At 36.2% G+C, this 18,162-nt stretch overlaps 2 protein-coding genes and 1 non-coding gene across 3 annotated transcripts in view; 2 read left to right on the top strand and 1 right to left on the bottom strand.

Annotated features, from left to right (window-relative positions):
- Positions 1–1,056: 1,056 nt before the first annotated feature.
- On the bottom strand, positions 1,057–8,158 carry LOC140938672 (signal peptidase complex subunit 2-like). The gene is made up of 6 exons (XM_073388169.1): positions 8,069–8,158; positions 7,873–7,959; positions 5,941–6,101; positions 4,359–4,452; positions 2,218–2,336; positions 1,057–1,236 (listed from the first exon to the last, which is right to left on the bottom strand). Exons 1-6 carry the CDS (start codon positions 8,120–8,122, stop codon positions 1,128–1,130), a joined length of 624 nt encoding a protein of 207 aa, XP_073244270.1. The 5' UTR covers positions 8,123–8,158; the 3' UTR covers positions 1,057–1,127.
- Positions 8,159–8,264: 106 nt separating this feature from the next.
- The window catches only part of LOC140939245 (ATP-binding cassette sub-family F member 1-like), a 29,320-nt gene continuing 19,422 nt past the window's right edge, over positions 8,265–18,162 (top strand). The window contains exons 1-10 of the mRNA XM_073388822.1: positions 8,265–8,577; positions 9,835–9,893; positions 11,080–11,187; positions 11,403–11,503; positions 13,322–13,407; positions 13,502–13,578; positions 14,267–14,329; positions 15,019–15,084; positions 17,153–17,235; positions 17,575–17,658. Coding sequence (XP_073244923.1) covers positions 8,310–8,577; positions 9,835–9,893; positions 11,080–11,187; positions 11,403–11,503; positions 13,322–13,407; positions 13,502–13,578; positions 14,267–14,329; positions 15,019–15,084; positions 17,153–17,235; positions 17,575–17,658 — 995 coding nt within the window. The 5' untranslated portion in view covers positions 8,265–8,309. The remainder of the gene's footprint in view (positions 8,578–9,834; positions 9,894–11,079; positions 11,188–11,402; positions 11,504–13,321; positions 13,408–13,501; positions 13,579–14,266; positions 14,330–15,018; positions 15,085–17,152; positions 17,236–17,574; positions 17,659–18,162) is intronic.
- Positions 10,332–10,405, top strand: Trnas-aga (transfer RNA serine (anticodon AGA)). The gene has a single exon. It is a non-coding gene; the product is annotated as a tRNA-Ser (tRNA).

Raw genomic sequence — 18,162 nt, 5'->3', positions numbered from 1 at the left:
TGACACAGAAGCTGAAACGAAGTGTGAAACTATGCAGTTATCATATAGATCCCATTGACTGTAGCCCCTTTGGGCACCATGAAATTTATGTACCTATCAATGGTTTGCCCCAGGATGGGTGGAGGTGGGGGGGGGGGGGGGGGGGGGACAACCCATGGGAAATTTGACATTTTCAGGTTTTCAAATGTCAATTTCCCCACCCTTGGGTCTCCATTCTGAGTCAAATTCCTACCCTTGGGGCAAACTAATAGGCACTTACAACAGTCTTTATTGTAGCACTCGGCATCTCCAGGGAGTAATTACTTGGTGACAAAACAATGGTACCCACAAACTTTGTGCATTTCCCCAAGTGTAGAAGACATATTCCAGCTGGATATTTGGCGTGGCTATCTAACACACATTCTATACTCGCGAAAGTACCTTTGAATTGTTTTACAGAGTATTTACAGCAATGCAAAATGTACAATGCCCGAACATGACATGTCATCATCAAGAAGGATTAATGTCTAATATAAGGGCTGATGTTTGTAACAGTGGTCCAGAATTTCATTTGAATTGGACTCTTCCTAAGATCCAAAAAGCTTTCCTAAAAACTTTTCCCATCAAAATGAAGCCTACTAAAAGATGGCCAGCAAAAGACATAAAAAAGAGGCAAGAAAAGCAAAAACCAAAACCCTGATAAAGGTATCCCCATGTTCTTTTCACACACTTAAAAAAAAAAGCTTCTACCGCCATGAGGTGAAGGTTAATTAGATTTCTCAGATTCAGTTGATTCAAGGCACTTGCAGGTTTAACCCTTTACGTCCTAAGAGTGATGGACATTAATTATTATCTCCTGTCAGTATCTATTCATAATCAAGAGAAAATGTTACTAGAATTAATGAAAACTGATCACATTATGGAAAATGCACTGATATTTATACAAATTCTCTTAACGTATTCGGTAAGGAAATGTATGGAGATCAGTCAAGAGAATTTGAAGCTTCAAGGGTAAATTTTTACGTGGAGAAATCAAACAGTTCTTGAGTCTATTTAGCAATACAGATTCCGGACAAATGGCTTTCTTTTAATTTATTGTCGTTCAACTGCAAGCTAAGTTAACATATCATGACTTGTGAAACAATAATTCACTTGTCCTTCTTTTCTGAAGAAACTCCAGCATGAAGCTCTTTGATATCTTTTTCCAGAATATCAAACAGCAGATTTCCTTCTTCATCAAACCAGGAAGCCACAGACCTTGAAACAAGAGAAACCAAGAGATGCTGTGGTTGATCAACCCCTTATACCCTAAGAGTGTTCAGTATTGAATTTCTCCTTGTTATACCAGTGTTTTATACAACAGAGTAGTCATGTGAATTAAGGACATGATCACATAAGATGAGGTTAATTGACACTTGAATAACATCTTTCCACTACAGTGAACTCTCTCATAGCGACCACTTCTCGTGAGTGACCACCTCTTGTAAGCGACCACTTTCTCATGCACCAAGGATGGTCGCTTAAGAGAAAGTTGATTGTACTTCTATAGGAAATGCCCAGGGGCAACAGATATTTTAAGCTGATATATAGCATCATGATCAACTTTGTGCAGAAAGTTCTTTTGATCGGTCAAGTTCATATTCAATTCTACAGTAAACAGAGGCAATTTATGACATCAACTGTAAAATCTAATTGTAATCAAGGTCACAATCCACTGTGCCCTGTGGGGTGAAGTGCAAAAATGTACAAAGTGACAGACAACACGATCATGGATGTGGATGTATTTAAAGTACATAGTAAGTGCATGTTTTTAAATGTGTTAACTAGAGGAATTCATGTAACGTCAAGGTGCTTCAGTATGTGAGGAGAAGTTGATAAATAGGATTTCCTTTCAAAATAACCTGAATCCAAAGTAAAAAGCTCCTATAACAAAGGAGTTTGTGATGTGTAATTGTGTTATAAGTCAAGGCTGGATATTAAAACTGTCAAATTTGTCTGCTGTCAGGGATATAATCTTCTTCACCACAACTGCATTTATAGCTTTCAGTTTACCAAATTTTTCCTGCTAAATTGGTCCTAGAAACAAAACTTTAGTTCCTTAAATGGGATTGCCCTGAACTGAAACTTTGCAAACAGTGTTATGCACTGGCCAGCTCCAAGCTAGTAACAAAAAGCACAGTTTTATTCTCCAGTACCACCTTAAATAACTACAGTGCCATACAGTTGCATGAAACTTACTTTTTAAAAGTTTGCTCTCTTTCCTTCTTTGTAACACCATCTTTGTAAGTGACTGTTAGGTTATAGAGATGATCATAGCGCTTCAGTGACGAACTCAGTCTCAAGTGATTATCAGGCTCCTGTGAAATATAACAGTCGACTATGGCTTTATTTGCGAATAAAGTACAGGCAGGCTACCCTGTATTTGTGTGGCCATTGTTGTTAGTGAAATCTGAACATCAATCATTTGTAGCCATGATAATGTTCCTCTGTTTTTCTTCTATAAAGTACAAAAGATTAATGCTTAGACTTCAATAACAACAACAGCCACACAAACAGATGCCTGTGGATAAAGATAAAACCTTGTATCACCTATGGGACAGCAAAATGCCTCACAAAAAGTCAACATGTACTAACTCTCTGAGATATGCAGCCAAGATAAAAAATAATATGCTTAATTAAAGAGCCTGTTGACAAAAGAAAGGGCATAAAAATTGCTGACTTTGCAAGAAATAAGAAGTTTCTAAAGAATTAACAAAGTTCCACGTAGCGGTTCTTTTTGCAAGGACAATAAAACCCTTAATCCAAGAAAATGTAACAAAAAGATATCCTGATTTGCAAGAACGCTTACAATTTATCAAAATGTTTGCTTTGCAGGAACACTGAATGCACTGGAAAAGGGAGTTGTGCGTTTGTTACATAAAAATGAAAGAGACCAGAAAAAACTAAAAACAAGCACTTTTCACTTGTGTGGGAAGCCGCATTTCTGTTATTATTGGTAGACAGAAACAGCACTGAACTACACATCTTCTTTCACTTTATTTTTGCATGACAAAGAACAAGGCTTTATTCTAGTGACCTGAAAAGAAAGGAAAACAAAACTAGCCTGTTTGCTAGTTTAGTTCAAACAGTCCCATATTTTGATTCTGCTATGACTTTTATCACCTGGAAGGCCTTGTATACATGTAAGTACCATATTTCCTCGAAAGTCGGGGGGTGGCAGTTATTTATTTTTGCACACTAAAAGAGGGCTATTATTTGAGGGAAGGTGAGTATTCGAGGGAGGTGGTTATTTCAAATATTGCTCACTGGAAGTTGTTACAGAATTATTTTGTTTTATTTCCCTAGAGCTCCAAGGAATAAAGGAAAAAGTGAAATACATGAACATTACCATAGAAAAAACTGTAACAAAACCTATGCAATCAAACAATCAAATGAAGGCTTGTTTGTTATTTGAGGTGTCAACTTTTAACTTGACAGGGAGGGAATAAAAGAAAACGAAGATGGTCAGGGGTGGGGGGGGGGGGGGGTGATTATTTGACGGAGGCGACTGTTTAAATATTTTTGTCAAAGGGGGGCAATAACCCAGGGGAGGTGATTTATCACAGGACAGCTATTATTTGAAGAAATATGAATACATTGTATGAATGGTTCATGTTTAGGAGACAAGGCCCCCAACATGACGAAGCAAGAAAAGAAATTAATATCACAGCACAACAAACATTCCAAATTTCAACCTCAACAGCACTTAGCAAATGAGCCTCAAGTCTTTTTTATACATTCTTTAGTAGCTCTGTTCCAATCGGTCCTTCTGTGCAACAATAATAATCAATGATGACAATGATAATAAGTACAGTAAAAACCCACGAGTAAGAACCTAAGATTTAAGAACCTGTTATGCTAAAATTTGCAATTTAGACCCCCTATATATAAGAACCTCTTTAGCTTAAAATTTGGACAAAGGTTCTTATTTTCAAAAATCATTTCAAAATATTTACTTATTGCAATTGCAAAAGGCAAGTTAGTACATATATAAATGTTGTTTGATTGAGGTCATTGAGAAAATGTTTATCATATTGTGTTTTACAGGACAATCATGTATATAAAGTTGTTTTGACTCAAGAAATTAAAATTCATTTGAGAATAGATCTCTATTATGGTCATATTAGAATATAAGCAATCATTAGGTACGCAAATTTAAGGGTGCTGATCACTAAAATCTTTTTAGCAATGACATAATTTTTTGCAAGAAATTAAGAACCTGTTAAGAACCTAGATAGCCTAAACTTATGTTAACCACCATTTATGTAAGAGCCTGTTTAGGCTAACCCTGGAAAATGTAGGTTCTTACTCGTGGGTTTTTACTGTATTAAAATACTTACTACTCCAGCTTCATCCTTTTGGACAGCAAACATAATGTAATTTTTTTCCACCAAAGTTGTGAAGATTGTCAGCACGGCCATCAATATAAAATATCTAAGATTGGTTAAGGTAGCTGTATTAACCAAATCACATAATTTTAAGAGTATCAGGACAACTAATAGATAAATTCTTTAATTAAAAAAAAAATCATGTTTAATACTGCTTAATACTTTAAAATGAAACCTGTTTTGGTTATAACAAAATGCTGCTGAATGAGGATTTTTTGAGATTCATGTTATGGAAAGTCTGATGTTAAAAAGAGTTATCAAACTGTCTCAGGCTTGTATCATGACATCCGGATATTGTGAGTAATATTGCTTAACCCTGTAAGTCCCAATAGTGACCAACAAGAATTTTCTCCTAACAATATCCATTCACTGTCAAGAGATAAAGTTATGAGAATTAATAATGATCATCATAGAGAAAATTCCATGATCTTTTATCAAATTCTTTCAACTAATTCTTAAAGGAGATGTATGGAGATCAGTTTAGAGAATTTGTATGTGGATATTGGGGCTTAAAGGGTTAAGAATTGTATTTACCTGTCTAAAATTTCATGACATTGGAAATAAGTAAATGGCTATGACACATACAAAACTACTGGACTACTGATTCCATCATTGAGGCAAGAGAGTTGTCATATAATTCATTTAAATGAAAACTGTGAAAAAAATTTCAAAATGGCCTGTTCTGTATTTATAGATGGTGGCTATTGTAATGCAGGCTAGTCATGCATGAACTCACAATCTTTTGACTTTTAAGTATGTTTTTATGGCAAAACAACTTAGTTACTTGCTCACTCTTAGGTGAATTACCACTGAAGATGGTGTAGATTAATCCTTTGCAGAAGGTGTGGCTTGTCTGCTAAAGGGTTCGTACAGATTTTTGATACAAAATTCAACACTTTTTCCAGACTTTTTTCAAAACAATAACTTCTTTTTTACAGACTCAAGGTTATCAAATAGGTGATCAATAGAGACCTTAAAAAAATGCAGGAACAGAGCTTATCCCATGATGTGCAGGTGAGATTTAATAAGATTTGACCAACATTAAAAAAATTTCACTTGTGAAGTACTTGTCGTAGATTTCAAAAATTCAAGACCCTGTACGAACCCCGCTACTAGTATTTACAGATAGTTTTAATGAAATTAATCCACTTATATTTACAAAAGGTGGGTGATACTGTATGTCATAACCTAAATCATAACATTTCATGGAGATTTGGATAGGTAATAGCATGATTAGTAAGTGATATTTGGCATAAATACCACAAGTGTTATTTCAGAATTGTTATACGTAATTTCACAAGCGGTTAGGCAAGTGAAATTTGAGACAATTTTGAATCACTAGTGGTATTTATGCCAAATATCACGTACAAATCATGCTATTATTTGTTTACACTACTACCCACAAAAGGTTTGTAATTTTCACATGTAGGTATTTCAAATTAAGCTGAAATACCACTGCTCTAGGCCAATCAAACTGCAGACATTTCTCATGCAGTAGTATAAGTTGCTATATTATTATTTATCATGAGGATACGAAAGCACACAGGTGGTGAGAATGGGCCGAGAGACAGGGAAAGGAAAGAGATAATCATATATCAAGGCGGCTAGAGCAAAGCAGCAAGAAATAGTGCAGATAGCCAAGCGAATATCTGTAACATTATGGTCCTCTATGTAGCCAAAGGCATCTGTCATCACCTGAAACATAAATAACAGGTAAATGCTTTTTTACTGGGAAACCAGTCATTTCTATGCAAAGTTGTTTCAATACAAGTCATTTTGTGTGTTAATGATAGATGAAATAAAATAATCATATATGAACTGCGGCAATGAAATGAAAATGAAGAAATGATCATTGCAGTGAACGCAATTTATGCAATTGCGTAAAGAAGCCTGAATGAAAAAAAAATTTGACCTGCTCCCAACGTCAGTGGCTTCATAGCTCAGTTGGAGGAGCATTGCACTGGTATTGTGAGGTCATGGGTTCAAACCCCGTTGAAGTCCTATTTTTTTTTTCAGGCTTCTTTATGCAATTGCATAAATTGCGTTCACTGCGACGATCATTTCTTCATTTTCACAAGTCATTCTGATACAAACTCAAGCAGTGAAATTGCACAAAAATTTGTTCACTTCAAGTTTAGTTTGCACGTGAATTCATATTCTTCATTCTTTAAGCCAAGTATGTGGAGCTATTTACACCTTGATTGAATAAACTTGTATCAAAAAACGACTCTTAACTGTTGATTGCCATTTAACTTACATGTACTAAAAAATTATTATAATAGGGACTGAAGGATTGGGGGCTCAGGTATAATAGTGAGAGGGAGGTAGGAATGATGCCCAATTTTCAGATAAAAGCATGCTCAACAAAAGTTTTATATGAAGAGGCTCTGCTGTGAGATCCAACCCCTTACCCTTCTGTACACCACTTCTGACAAAAAACATACCCCTTTTGAACAACTCCCATTGACAAAAATTACCCCTTTCACATTCCTAGTTTAGAATTTTGCATCCCTTTTAACTGCTGTAAAAGCACTCTCTTTAAAATATGAATAGATCACAAAACCAGAACATTCTCTTGACTTTTTCACAGCTACATGTATAAAGTGCATCTCTTAGCCCCTTTGGGCCTATTACAGACCAAAATGACAGATTTCCCTACACTTTCATATAGTTCAACTAATGAAATCCCCACCCATTCATATCGCTGAAGCCTGAAAAAGGTACCCCTTTGGGGTAGAAACTCCCTGTATAAGCCATTATCAGGAGCCGATGGACTCCGGCCATTTTAGGGAGTACCCCCCTGGGGAAAAACGCTCCCTTTAGACAAAACCAAACAAAGAAAGACAAAAACCAAGAAAAGTTACTTCATCTCTGCAAAAGCCCCACACAATATTTGCATCCATGTTTTTTATTGAGTGTATCTCTATTGTAGAGGCTGAAGAAAGCTGGTTACCCCAGATAATTCCATGGCAGATGAATAAATATATTCAGATTAAGGGGGATGCTAGTTCGACCAAGGCATGGCTGGATATTGATCTTGACGTCATCTTGGTCCATAAAAGCTCAAAAAAGACCGACACCAATATCCAGCTTCGCGACCTCTTTTTTGGTCCTTGGTACATATACACAATATTTTACACTTAAGGTGCATCTAGGAGTTAATGTATTAATTTTTTGGTATTTTCTTCTTTTTTGAGGACACAACAAGTAGCATTATAGCTACCTTTGGGTTTTCAAGCATTGAGAAAATTTTTAATATCATATTTCAATAAAAGATGGAGTCGATTGATGTTGATTTAAAATTGTTTTCATATAAGAAAATGTTTCTTGCAGTCTATAAACGACAATTTATAATTAAGCTTTAATACATTTAATATTTTAGTATGAGGAAAGACACTAAATCACGAGATCAATGACCAGATGAATGAGTTATAATGGTTTTCAAAGAGTTAGATACATAACTCACCTTCTTGGCTGCATCATCAAGGGTATTCTTAACAGCATTGCAATCCCATTTATCAATTTTCACGGGGTGGTCGGAATCCAAGGCCCACTACATAATCAAAAGATAATAGAGTAAACAACGAAAACATACCATTGATTACACTTTCCTTGAATAAAAATAGTCTAAGAACACCTCAAATCTATTTAAATTTTCTGACCTTATCGAAAATTCCCGATTTTGCGTTCTTTTTCTTTGAAGATGCAGCCGCCATTTTCTTTTTCAATGTACAGTCATCAATATGGTGGCCGAGGTAACCTGGGACGAGTATGTCAGCGGATATTCCTTTAGAATTGTAAATTCTTCGATTTCACCAGCTACAAGTAACTTTTACTAAGTTAGAGATTTGGTTCTTGGGAAAAAACCGTTTGTAACGGAACAGTTTACCAAACCGTCAGAAAATGGTGAAGAAGAAAGGCCAGAAGAGTGCTCAGAGTAAGAAAAAATTAGATCTTGCTGCAGCTGTTGAGGCAGCCGAACAAGGAAATGAGGAAGATCTTTCACAGCTGAACTTGAATTCAGATGAGGGATCAGTGGCCACATCCGCGGATCAGACAGAAAATGGAAGCGAGAATGACGGCGAAACTGCTGCAGGGAATGACGAAGGAGAAAGTGCCGTTCTTGTGAATTATAATCCTCCCGAGGAAAGTGTTGATAAGGGAGATACAGGTAAAGTATCGAAGAAAAAAAGCTCTGACTTGTTCCACGTGACCGCCAGTGACCGGCTTTTTATTTCGATTCAATATCTTTGCAATTATAAGTCATAATCCTTTCCTGCAAATATCAAACATGGAATCATGTCCATGTAGTGTGTCACAATAAGGCAATTTATTTCAGTTTATTTTTGTCATATAAAGTTTTCTTGTGAACTCCCCCCCACCTACTCACTAAATTTTCCCTCTGTCATACCGACAAATTTAATCAAATCAACTAATTAATTACAGACCAACACAGCAAGTTTACGATGGTTATTTTTATTTGTTTTATTGTTTTAAATGGCACCCACTGCATCTATCATTGTGACATAAAAGGTGGCAGTGATTTTTACTGGTTGCCTAAAGAGAGGTAACAAAGGCCCCTTTTGTAGTCCAGTTGGTTTTAACAGAGATTATGATAACTATTCCCGACTAAAAATTAATGGTGTTGGTCTTGAAACTCGCCCCAGCCCTTTGTATAAAATGATCATTTGGAACCAAAATTCTCTTATTGTTGTCTTTTTGCGATGAAAGGAGAATGGTGAACCCAATTTTTTCTTGATGTTTTTTGACTCGTTGTGGCCGCACAAAATATGTATATCTTAAGGAGAAAAAATCAAGTTAGAAGAAATTGTATTATTTAGATATGAATGATGTGAAACTCTGCATTTGGAGCCGCAGAGAAGTATGAGATAATGTTAAATTGTCCATTTTTTTACATTTTTTACACGATTGCAGGGCTCAAAATTGCGACTGCTACGGTCGCCAACGTGACTAATATTTTCTCCTTGGCGACTAAAACTTCTGATTTAATCGCCACTTTGGCGACCAGCTTTCTCTATGATTTATATTTGAATTAAACGAGTAACGTTAAAACAAACATCTCATACTCATCTTATCTTGCTTTGCTTTCGTCATAAAAAATGTGCCAAATTGCATAAACAAAGGAGTTTACCTCGAAATTTATACTGACTTCTGTCCATGATATTTTCAAACAATCAAATCTGATGGATCTGGCCATACTATGAGCTGCATCATTTACATTATACAAACTGGCGACTAAAAATTTGCATCTGGCGACTATATTTCTCCCGTTGGTCGCCAAAAGGCGACCTGAGGCTATTTTTAATTTCGAGCCCTGCATTGGGTAATTTTTTTTTTACTATGATGCCACTAAACTTTGTCATACTAGCTATCTGCATGAGCTTATTGGGAAATTATTTTTGAATAGACGAAGCAGTGGATGTTCAGAAACTAAGCAAGAAAGAGCAGAGAAGACTGAAGAAAAAGGTAATTATGGTGATATTTTCAAATCTTACACTGGATTGAGTTAGAGTCATTTCATCATCTTCAGTTAGTTCTAAGTTTTATGACCATTGAATTACTGGATAGCTAGCTCACAGAAGAGCTAGTTATGTGGTCAGAACCTCCTCTCTCAAATAATAGTGAAAAAAATAATTATAAAGGAAATAAAGGGAGATGGAGATGGAGATTTTCTGTGTCCTCTTATGGTTGATTCTTTACATCTCCCTTTATTTCCTTTATAATATTAATAACAGTTGCATAGGTTGGTTGGTTGGAGGCTCCTTCATGGGTGAGACATTTCTTGCTATTAATGTGACTGTGTGATACAGTTAAGCCTTAATGTGTTGCTTGTGATGGACTGTGTGACTGAGAGATGCCGTTCACAAGTCCAACCCACAAAAATGACCCTTGCTCACCAACGAGTCCTCAGTAGCTCAGAGGTTAGAGCATCCGATCTAGAACACGGAGGGTCGTGGGTTCGAATCCCATCTGGGGCTCAGATTTTTTTTCTGTGTCCTCTTATGGTTGATTCTTTACATCTCCCTTTATTTCCTTTATAATATTAATATCAGTTGCATAAAAAAATAATTTGGATGCATTATTTTATAGTCAGGGCTTTTACTTTCTCTTTGCAAGGTATGTGCATTAGTACATGTTGGTGAGGAGTTGAACAGCTGGGAAGTTCTTTTGGTTCTGTTTTTCTCTTTGTTTCCTTTGAAAGTGACTGGGGGTCACACTCCCTGTACATGTAGCCAGGGAAAATCCCTAGCTCTTGGCCCTTGGTGACAGCCCTGAATAGGATAGAAAAGGGCATTTTTCTAACCCCAGTTAGTAACATCTGCGAAGCAGTGCCAAGAACCCTGTCCTGGGCCCTCGACAGACTCAAAAAATTGCCAGAAATGCATGTAAAATTTCCCTGCAACCTGATTGCATATCAGTAATAGCTTTTTGAACAGTCCAATCATGGCACATATTCAAATCCTGGTACACAGGTGGGGACCCAGAACTAGGATTTTGGCGCTGTTTCGCAGACAGACTTTATGAGCAGTTAATTTAATTCTGTCTGTGGCACAGGCTAACGTGTAACTGTTTTAGCTTACATGTAACTGGCCAATGAAAAAGAAGAAAAATTTGCAGCAAATGATAATTTTTATTGTGTTCCCTTTCGTAGCAAAAATTTGAAATGGAAGCCCAAGAAGTTGCAGGATCTCAGTTCTCTGTTTCGCAGCAGGAGTCATCTGCAAAGGGTGCAGTTTTAGAAAATGCATTAGATATAAAGGTAAATGAACACTCACTGTTAAATAATTGAATAATTTTTTATTATTAAAATGACTTCCTCATATGATTTTTTTTGATGTTGCAAATTGAAGTACTTATTACTTCAAAATAATGTTACTGGTTTGGAAAATAGCTGTTGTGATGAATATGCAGGTATTTCTACATGTGACAAGGTTTTAAAAGTGAAGTTCATCATTATTTATTACTGTTTTGTAGGTTGAGAAATTCAGCATTTCTGCTCGTGGTAAAGATCTGTTTGTCAATGCAAACCTTAATATCACTGCTGGTCGCCGGTATGGCTTGGTTGGACCAAATGGGTGAGATACACACTGTTGTTGGGGCCTGTGCTTCCAGTAGATGAAAATAATACTGATGATATAAATATTAATAGTGGAGCGCCATGGGAAACAAAATTTGATTATCTATGCATGCAAGAAATTTTGGTTCTGAGAAGATCACCCATACTTACATCCATATGTATTTCCACCCCTTCATGTAAGCCGGGGTGTAGAGTGAGAGATAAAAAAAAAAAAACAAAGGAGATGAATTTTGTTGGAAGAAAAACGTGAAAAGTTTATAGCGGCAGTGAGAAAATGAGAAATGCTAGTGGCCACCAAGGTGAAAATGAGCGGTAATGAAAAATACAAACATGGAAGAACACATAAAAGATTTCTTCCTTGATAAAACATGTAACTAGAAAGTTTCACGTTGTAGTCATGCAAAACAACAACAGAGAAATGTACAAAAAAGTGTGCTGCATAAGCAAAGTTGTTTTTTGCTAATTTTGACTTACGGATTTTTTTGTCATTCTCATTGCCGATCGACATTTAGTGTTACACGATTTTATTTTTTGTTTGAGTATAAGTATATTAATGAAAGCTTTGCTTTTAGCAAGCCCTGGCTAAATCTGTATATTAACCTTTATTAAAAGAGGGTGATATTCAGTCCTGATGGCATAGTGGTTTATATAATAGCTCTATTATTACATATACTCTAAAACTAGACTAATGCTAAGTGAAAGTATTATTGTTATTATATTGTAAGAAAAGGACATAATGTAATCAAAATGTTAAGGTCTCCCATGAAATACAAACACTGTCTGGGTGTTTTAACCATGTGACATGCAGATTGCATACTGCTTCTGCTAAACCTATAAGTAAAATGTTTATTCGCTTAGGTTTCACCAATTACTGGCAGGGTCATCACAACAGCACATGGCGCCAATTACTGCAGGCCTGTAATGGTCCCTCACGCCTCATAAGAGATAGACCACCACACTGGAGACTACATCCCCTACCCTTTTACGAACAGTGTGTGGGTTCTTTGACATCCCACAGAATTTACAGTGGTGTAAATGATTGTGCAAGGATTGTGAGATAGGGCCTATATGGTTTATGAATTATTGCCCTTATATTGTCTGAGAAGACTAGAAAATCTAACCATTTGCAGATGTCTTTAATAGATGTCTTTTACGGCCGCCTGGTTGGCTCAATTGGGAGAGCACCAGTCTGCTGAGCGGGTAGTCACAGGTTCAAACCCCAGCCGGACCAACACTCAGGGTCTTTAAATAACTGAGAAGAAGGTGCTGCCTTTGTAATGACATCTGCAAACCGTTAGACTTTCTAGTCTTCTCGGATAAGGACGAAAAACCCTAGGTCCCGTCTCACAGCACTTACATCTATCTGGTTCTTGTGTGACGTAAAAGAACCCACACCACTGTTCGAAAAGAGTAGGGGGTGTAGACCCTGGTGTTGTGGTCAACCTACTCACATCACATCATTCACATCATGGGCTGGGTGGGTACAGTAAGCTCATAAATGGACTGAGAGCGGCTGCCAGTGGTGCCTTTGTGTGCTGACATCCAAGCTTACTGTTCACTTGTTAAAATATATTGTAAGAGGGCACGTCTGCTGTCCTCTCATCCATGACTCTTCATTCATTCTCTTCAAAGGCAGCACTTTCTCCTGCGTGATTCAAAGACCCTGAGTGTTGGTCTGACCGGGCTTTGAACCAGCGGCCTCCTGTTCAGCAGACCGGTACTTATTCAATTGAGTTAACCGAGTGGCTTAATTGTCACACCATTTTACTAAGTTCATGTAAAAAAAGTATATTGTTTTTAATTCTTCTCTTAACAGCATGGGAAAAACAACTCTTTTAACACATATTGCTGCCAGAAAGCTTGCCATTCCTCCAAACATCGATGTCTTACTTTGTGAGCAAGGTAAGTGAGTGAAGCTGTTCTTTTTTACCTTGTGGGAAAAAAATATATAGAAAAACTGAATCATTCTGCATACTGGTATCTTGTATTTCCTTAGATGTGGAAGCTACTGAGGCACCTGCATTTGATGTGGTGTTGAAGGCTGACAAGAAGCGACTTGAGTTACTGGAAGAGGTTTGTTACTTTTTTATTATATTGTAGATTTATGTGATTACACACCCAAGCTACTTAGTAAATGTTTGGGTCTCGATAGTAGGTGCTTTTTCGAGGTGGGTGCTTACATTGTATTCGAGGTTTGGTGCTTATTAAATTTTCACCATTTTTAGCAAGCAGTAAGTTTTTTTTGCAGCAAAACAACTAATAATAACAAAATGTGAAGATTATTCATTGTAAGTGGAAATTATTTTAACTGCTTAAGTGCATGAACATTTCTTTAAAATAGTAAGAAATGTTGGTCTGCAAGAAAGTCTGTTTAATCTCAATAAATAATTATAATAATCAGTTATTTTTGGGAAAAGTATGGATGGCAGTGGTGTTTATTCGAGGCTGCAATGATATGGGTGCTTATTAATTATACCTTAATCTACAGGGTGGGTGGTTATTCAAGGTTGGGCACTTAATCAAATAAATACTGTTTTTTAATGAATTATTGTCATCATCATTGTCATCACTAAAATGATAAGCATGGCTGCACATGTACAGTTACATGTTGTCCTTTTGTCAGGCTCATACAAATTTTGTTGAAATGTGTTTGTTAGGCAGATGAACTGCATTGAACACATCAAGTGTTTTAAGTAGGTATCTCTAGGGATCTGTAATTTTTTTTATTCATCTCAATATTTATTATTTTTGTTTATGCTAGGAAGCACGGCTTGTTGCATTGAGTGAAAATGGAGATGAGGCTGCAACTGAAAAACTGAAAGAGGTAAAAGAAAGACAGTCTTCTGACCCTTTAAACCCCAAGATCAAAATTTGAATTCTCATTTGTTGCTTCTATTCTTTTCCCACAGAAGAATTGGGGAGAAGTTGATAAAATATCAAGCAAATTTATCTTGTGTGATCATGTCCGTAATTCTCATGACCACACTGTTTTACAAAGCATTGATATTGCAAGGAGAAATTTGATGCTGATCACTCTTAGGGCTTAAAGAGTCAAGTGTCATACTCACTATGTTTCAACTGTTTGAATTGCATATTAGGGGTGGCGAATGGTACCTTAAAAAACGTGGGTCTCCGAAAATTTTGGCAGGATCTCGAAATCTCGAAAGCATTTTGGATAAGTCTCAAAGTCTCGTTTTTGCATGGTTTGTTTTTACTTTTTTGGGGTCTCGAAACTTTTTAACAAAGAGTCTTGGGCTCTGATTTCTAACTAGGATCTTGGCGTCTCGGCGAGTCTCGGATTTTACCATTCGCCACCCCTCATATGTTACAGGTCAAATTTGATTTCAGGTTAGAATTTTTTAACCTAGGTTGATTTTCATGTCCTTTGTTTTCTAGGGCTAGGAGACAAAGGTAACTGAGAAACAACCTAGGTTAAATCACAATTAACCTGAAATCAAATATATGAAAATGAGAGCTGCCTGATAATTATTTTACATTATACTTTTTGATTAGGTGTATGCTGATTTAGAGGCTATTGGTGCTGCTTCTGCCGAGTCTCGTGTGCGCAGAATCTTAGCTGTAAGTCACAGATAACTTATTTAGTCATCAATTCATTGTTTACTTAATGTGTTAATTTTTGTTATGTCTAAAACATGAACAGCAGTGATTTATAATTATATTACTGGTTATTAAAATTTGAGCACAGTGATAAATCACATGCTTTAAAGGTTAATCTTATTTTGATCATTACTTCGGTCTGGAAAAAAAAAACGTGCTAAATTCAGTTTTATTTTCCAAAGTGGAATGAAGGAAAAGCAAGGAGATGAAAGTTAAAATATAAGTCCTTAATAGTGCTGCCAACTAAAGCTTGAAGCAAGCGAGCAAGGCAGCAGACCTAATCTGGATAGGGACAAATATTTTTTATTTCTACCCACAATGCATCCAAATTTTTGAACCACAACACAATGCATGGATTCTTACCATAATTCCTTGCACGCCCATTGCCTTTAAATAGCAAACTCTGCTGGCATTTTCGATTGTGTGAAGTTGGTTGTAGATTGTTCCCAGTCCCCTGTTTTTCTATAAGATTGTGGAGGTCGAGTGCTTTGCCTCCTACCCCCTCGGTAAGTATGAAAGCATGAGCATACCGGTAAGCGCTCCATTCTGATGATCTTACAAAAAATAGGGAACTGTGAACAGTCTAGAAGTTAGTTGAGGTTACTCGAAATCCTTGATTTAAATATGTGTCTTTGTGATGAATTCCTCTTTTACGTTATGTTGTCATTAATCGTTTTGATGGTCTTTAAAGCCACTTGTGGTAAGGGCCTATCCGCACTCAAGTGAAAAAGTTGTTGTTTAGACAAATTTTCTGTCATCACCAACGCGTAACAAATGCGGATGGTTTGTCGCAAATATACAAATTTTGTTCTGGACAGGACAGTCGTCAAAGGCACCATGGACAAAATTAAATTTGTTCCAAGTAAAAACTGGGCAAAATCGACTAAATTATATGAAAATGTGTTTTTCTTGTCAATCATTTGTCTTAAAGCTAATAATTTTTCAATTAACAAAATAATGATACAGCAAAGATAAATATCCCTTGTGAAATCTCTTGTTCTGAAAACATTCCCAGGCGGTCTTTGGAACTTAAATCCAAACCTTAGCTTTGCTTGCGACCAGGGTGAAGCCCACTTCTCAAGGTGGAGTGTCCTTGGTTATGAAGAAGATGATCGTGACTTTGTGCCCTTTGGACGATCAAGTTTTTATAATTATCTTTTCTTCAGTGTATAATAAGATATTAGCAGAGATAGAGAGAGAGAGATAATCAAAATTGTTGTGGAAACGTAAATGTCACACTTTGGTCCAGTTGGAAATTAGAAATGTTGTTTACTATTTATTGCCTTTTCAAAAAATGCTTTGCTTTCCTCTTCAAAAAACAAAACTGATACTTCACATTAAAATTATGTTTATTGCCATTGCAAACACCATGTCTGATGTAATATATCAAACATGAGATACAGTGTTTCATCACCAGATGAAACACCGAGAAGAGAGTTGAAAATACGACGCGCAGCGGAGTATTTTTGACGAAATTCGAGGTGTTTCATCTGGTGATGAAACACTGTGTCGAATGTTTGATATTTCTTCTCAAACAAAATCATTTTTGAAGGAGAAATTAAGGATGCAAAAATGAGCAGTTTTTCATCAGATATCCAAACACTCATTAAACATTAATTTCCTTTGAATTTTCTTTATGAATTATTAATGAGTTTGAGAAATGAACAATCAAAATAATGAAAGAATCAAATTTCTTTAAATCTTCAACCAGCAACACGTGCAGTGTGGAACGGTATGCAGTGTGATGGAATGTGTAGAACAAAAATCATTGATTGTGACATCACAAAATGAAAGAGCGATATAATAATTGTGCATGCCTCGAATCTGACATCCACTGTAAAAATCGAGAAGTAATAATATTGTCTAGTATGTCTTGTTAGAATACATGATTTTCAATAAAATTGTTTCATTTACACCAAGGCTGCACTCTTTTACCTGTTAGGTACACCAGTAAATAATACGCTGTATTTAGATTTTTACTCATTCAATAATATTCTTATTTATCCTTATTTGTCTAATTTATTTCCAGGGTCTTGGATTTACAAAGGAGATGCAACAGAGGCCAGTTAATCATTTTTCAGGAGGCTGGAGGATGCGTGTCTCTCTTGCAAGGTGTTAAACTGTTGTCATTCAATGCTCTATATTGGAGAGGGTCATGAGGAGATAGACCCTCTAGATTGACTTTTGTTCGCATGATGTCAAATTCTCCCCTTCTTTCGTGAGAAAACACAATGCAATTTTGAGAGAAGATCTAAATATTTATCAAAAATTTAATTGTGGCTAATTTTCTGGTAAATTCAATTTGGCAGTTACTGACAGAATAAAATATAGAAATGCCATATTTCAGCAGAAACCTGTCTCTAAGATCAGTTTATTTCTTTAGAGCATATCGTAAATAATATTTATGATCATCATTTTTACTTTTAACTCACTTGCCTTATATTCTTCCAGAGCTCTGTTTATGGAACCAACTCTTCTTATGTTGGATGAACCCACTAACCATCTGGACTTAAATGCTGTTATCTGGCTAGACAAGTGAGTTCTTTCATTGGTATTGATGGACTGAAGTGACTTAAGGTGTTTATTACACTCTCTTAGATTAATATAGAAATGACATCAAATTGTTCACAACTTAGTCAAGTGGAACTTTTGTAGGTAAAATTAGGCTAAACTAGAATTTTCTTTGTCTCCTATAAATAATTAGGGTTAGGAAAGGAAGAGGTTTCTAAATGAAAATAGGTTGAATACTTGTTTAACCTGAGGATGAACATGCATTTCCCACTATGTTTATCCAAAAATCTTTCAAGCAAGAAAGAGGATTCCGAAACAAATTGTGCGGCAATTACTTCAATTCCATCATCTACAGTGTACACGTATACTTTCATATACAATAGCCCCTGTTTCCAGTTACTCATTGTCTTGTGCGATTCTGCAGGGGGTGTTTGAGGAGCTGCTCTGATCGTAACCATTGTGCTTGTGAGAAATCACTCAGTGATTGTCAAAGTATATTTTTTTGTGGTCAAATTCTTTTAGCTTAGT

The sequence above is a fragment of the Porites lutea genome, chromosome 5, assembly GCF_958299795.1.
Source record: "Porites lutea chromosome 5, jaPorLute2.1, whole genome shotgun sequence".
In the NCBI taxonomy this organism is placed as follows: Eukaryota; Metazoa; Cnidaria; class Anthozoa; order Scleractinia; family Poritidae; genus Porites; species Porites lutea.
The sequence above is the reverse complement of the archived record's forward strand: the minus strand, read 5'-3'. Positions and strand labels throughout refer to the sequence as shown.

Coding starts and splice junctions, on each gene's coding strand:
- LOC140938672 (XM_073388169.1), bottom strand. CDS start 8,122: ATGGCGGCTGCATCTTCAAAGAAAAAGAACGCAAAATCGGGAATTTTC. Junction 7,960..8,068: donor AATCGGGAATTTTCGATAAG/GTCAGAAAATTT, acceptor TTGATTATGTAG/TGGGCCTTGGATTCCGACCA. Junction 2,337..4,358: donor AAAAGGATGAAGCTGGAGTA/GTAAGTATTTTA, acceptor TATATTTCACAG/GAGCCTGATAATCACTTGAG.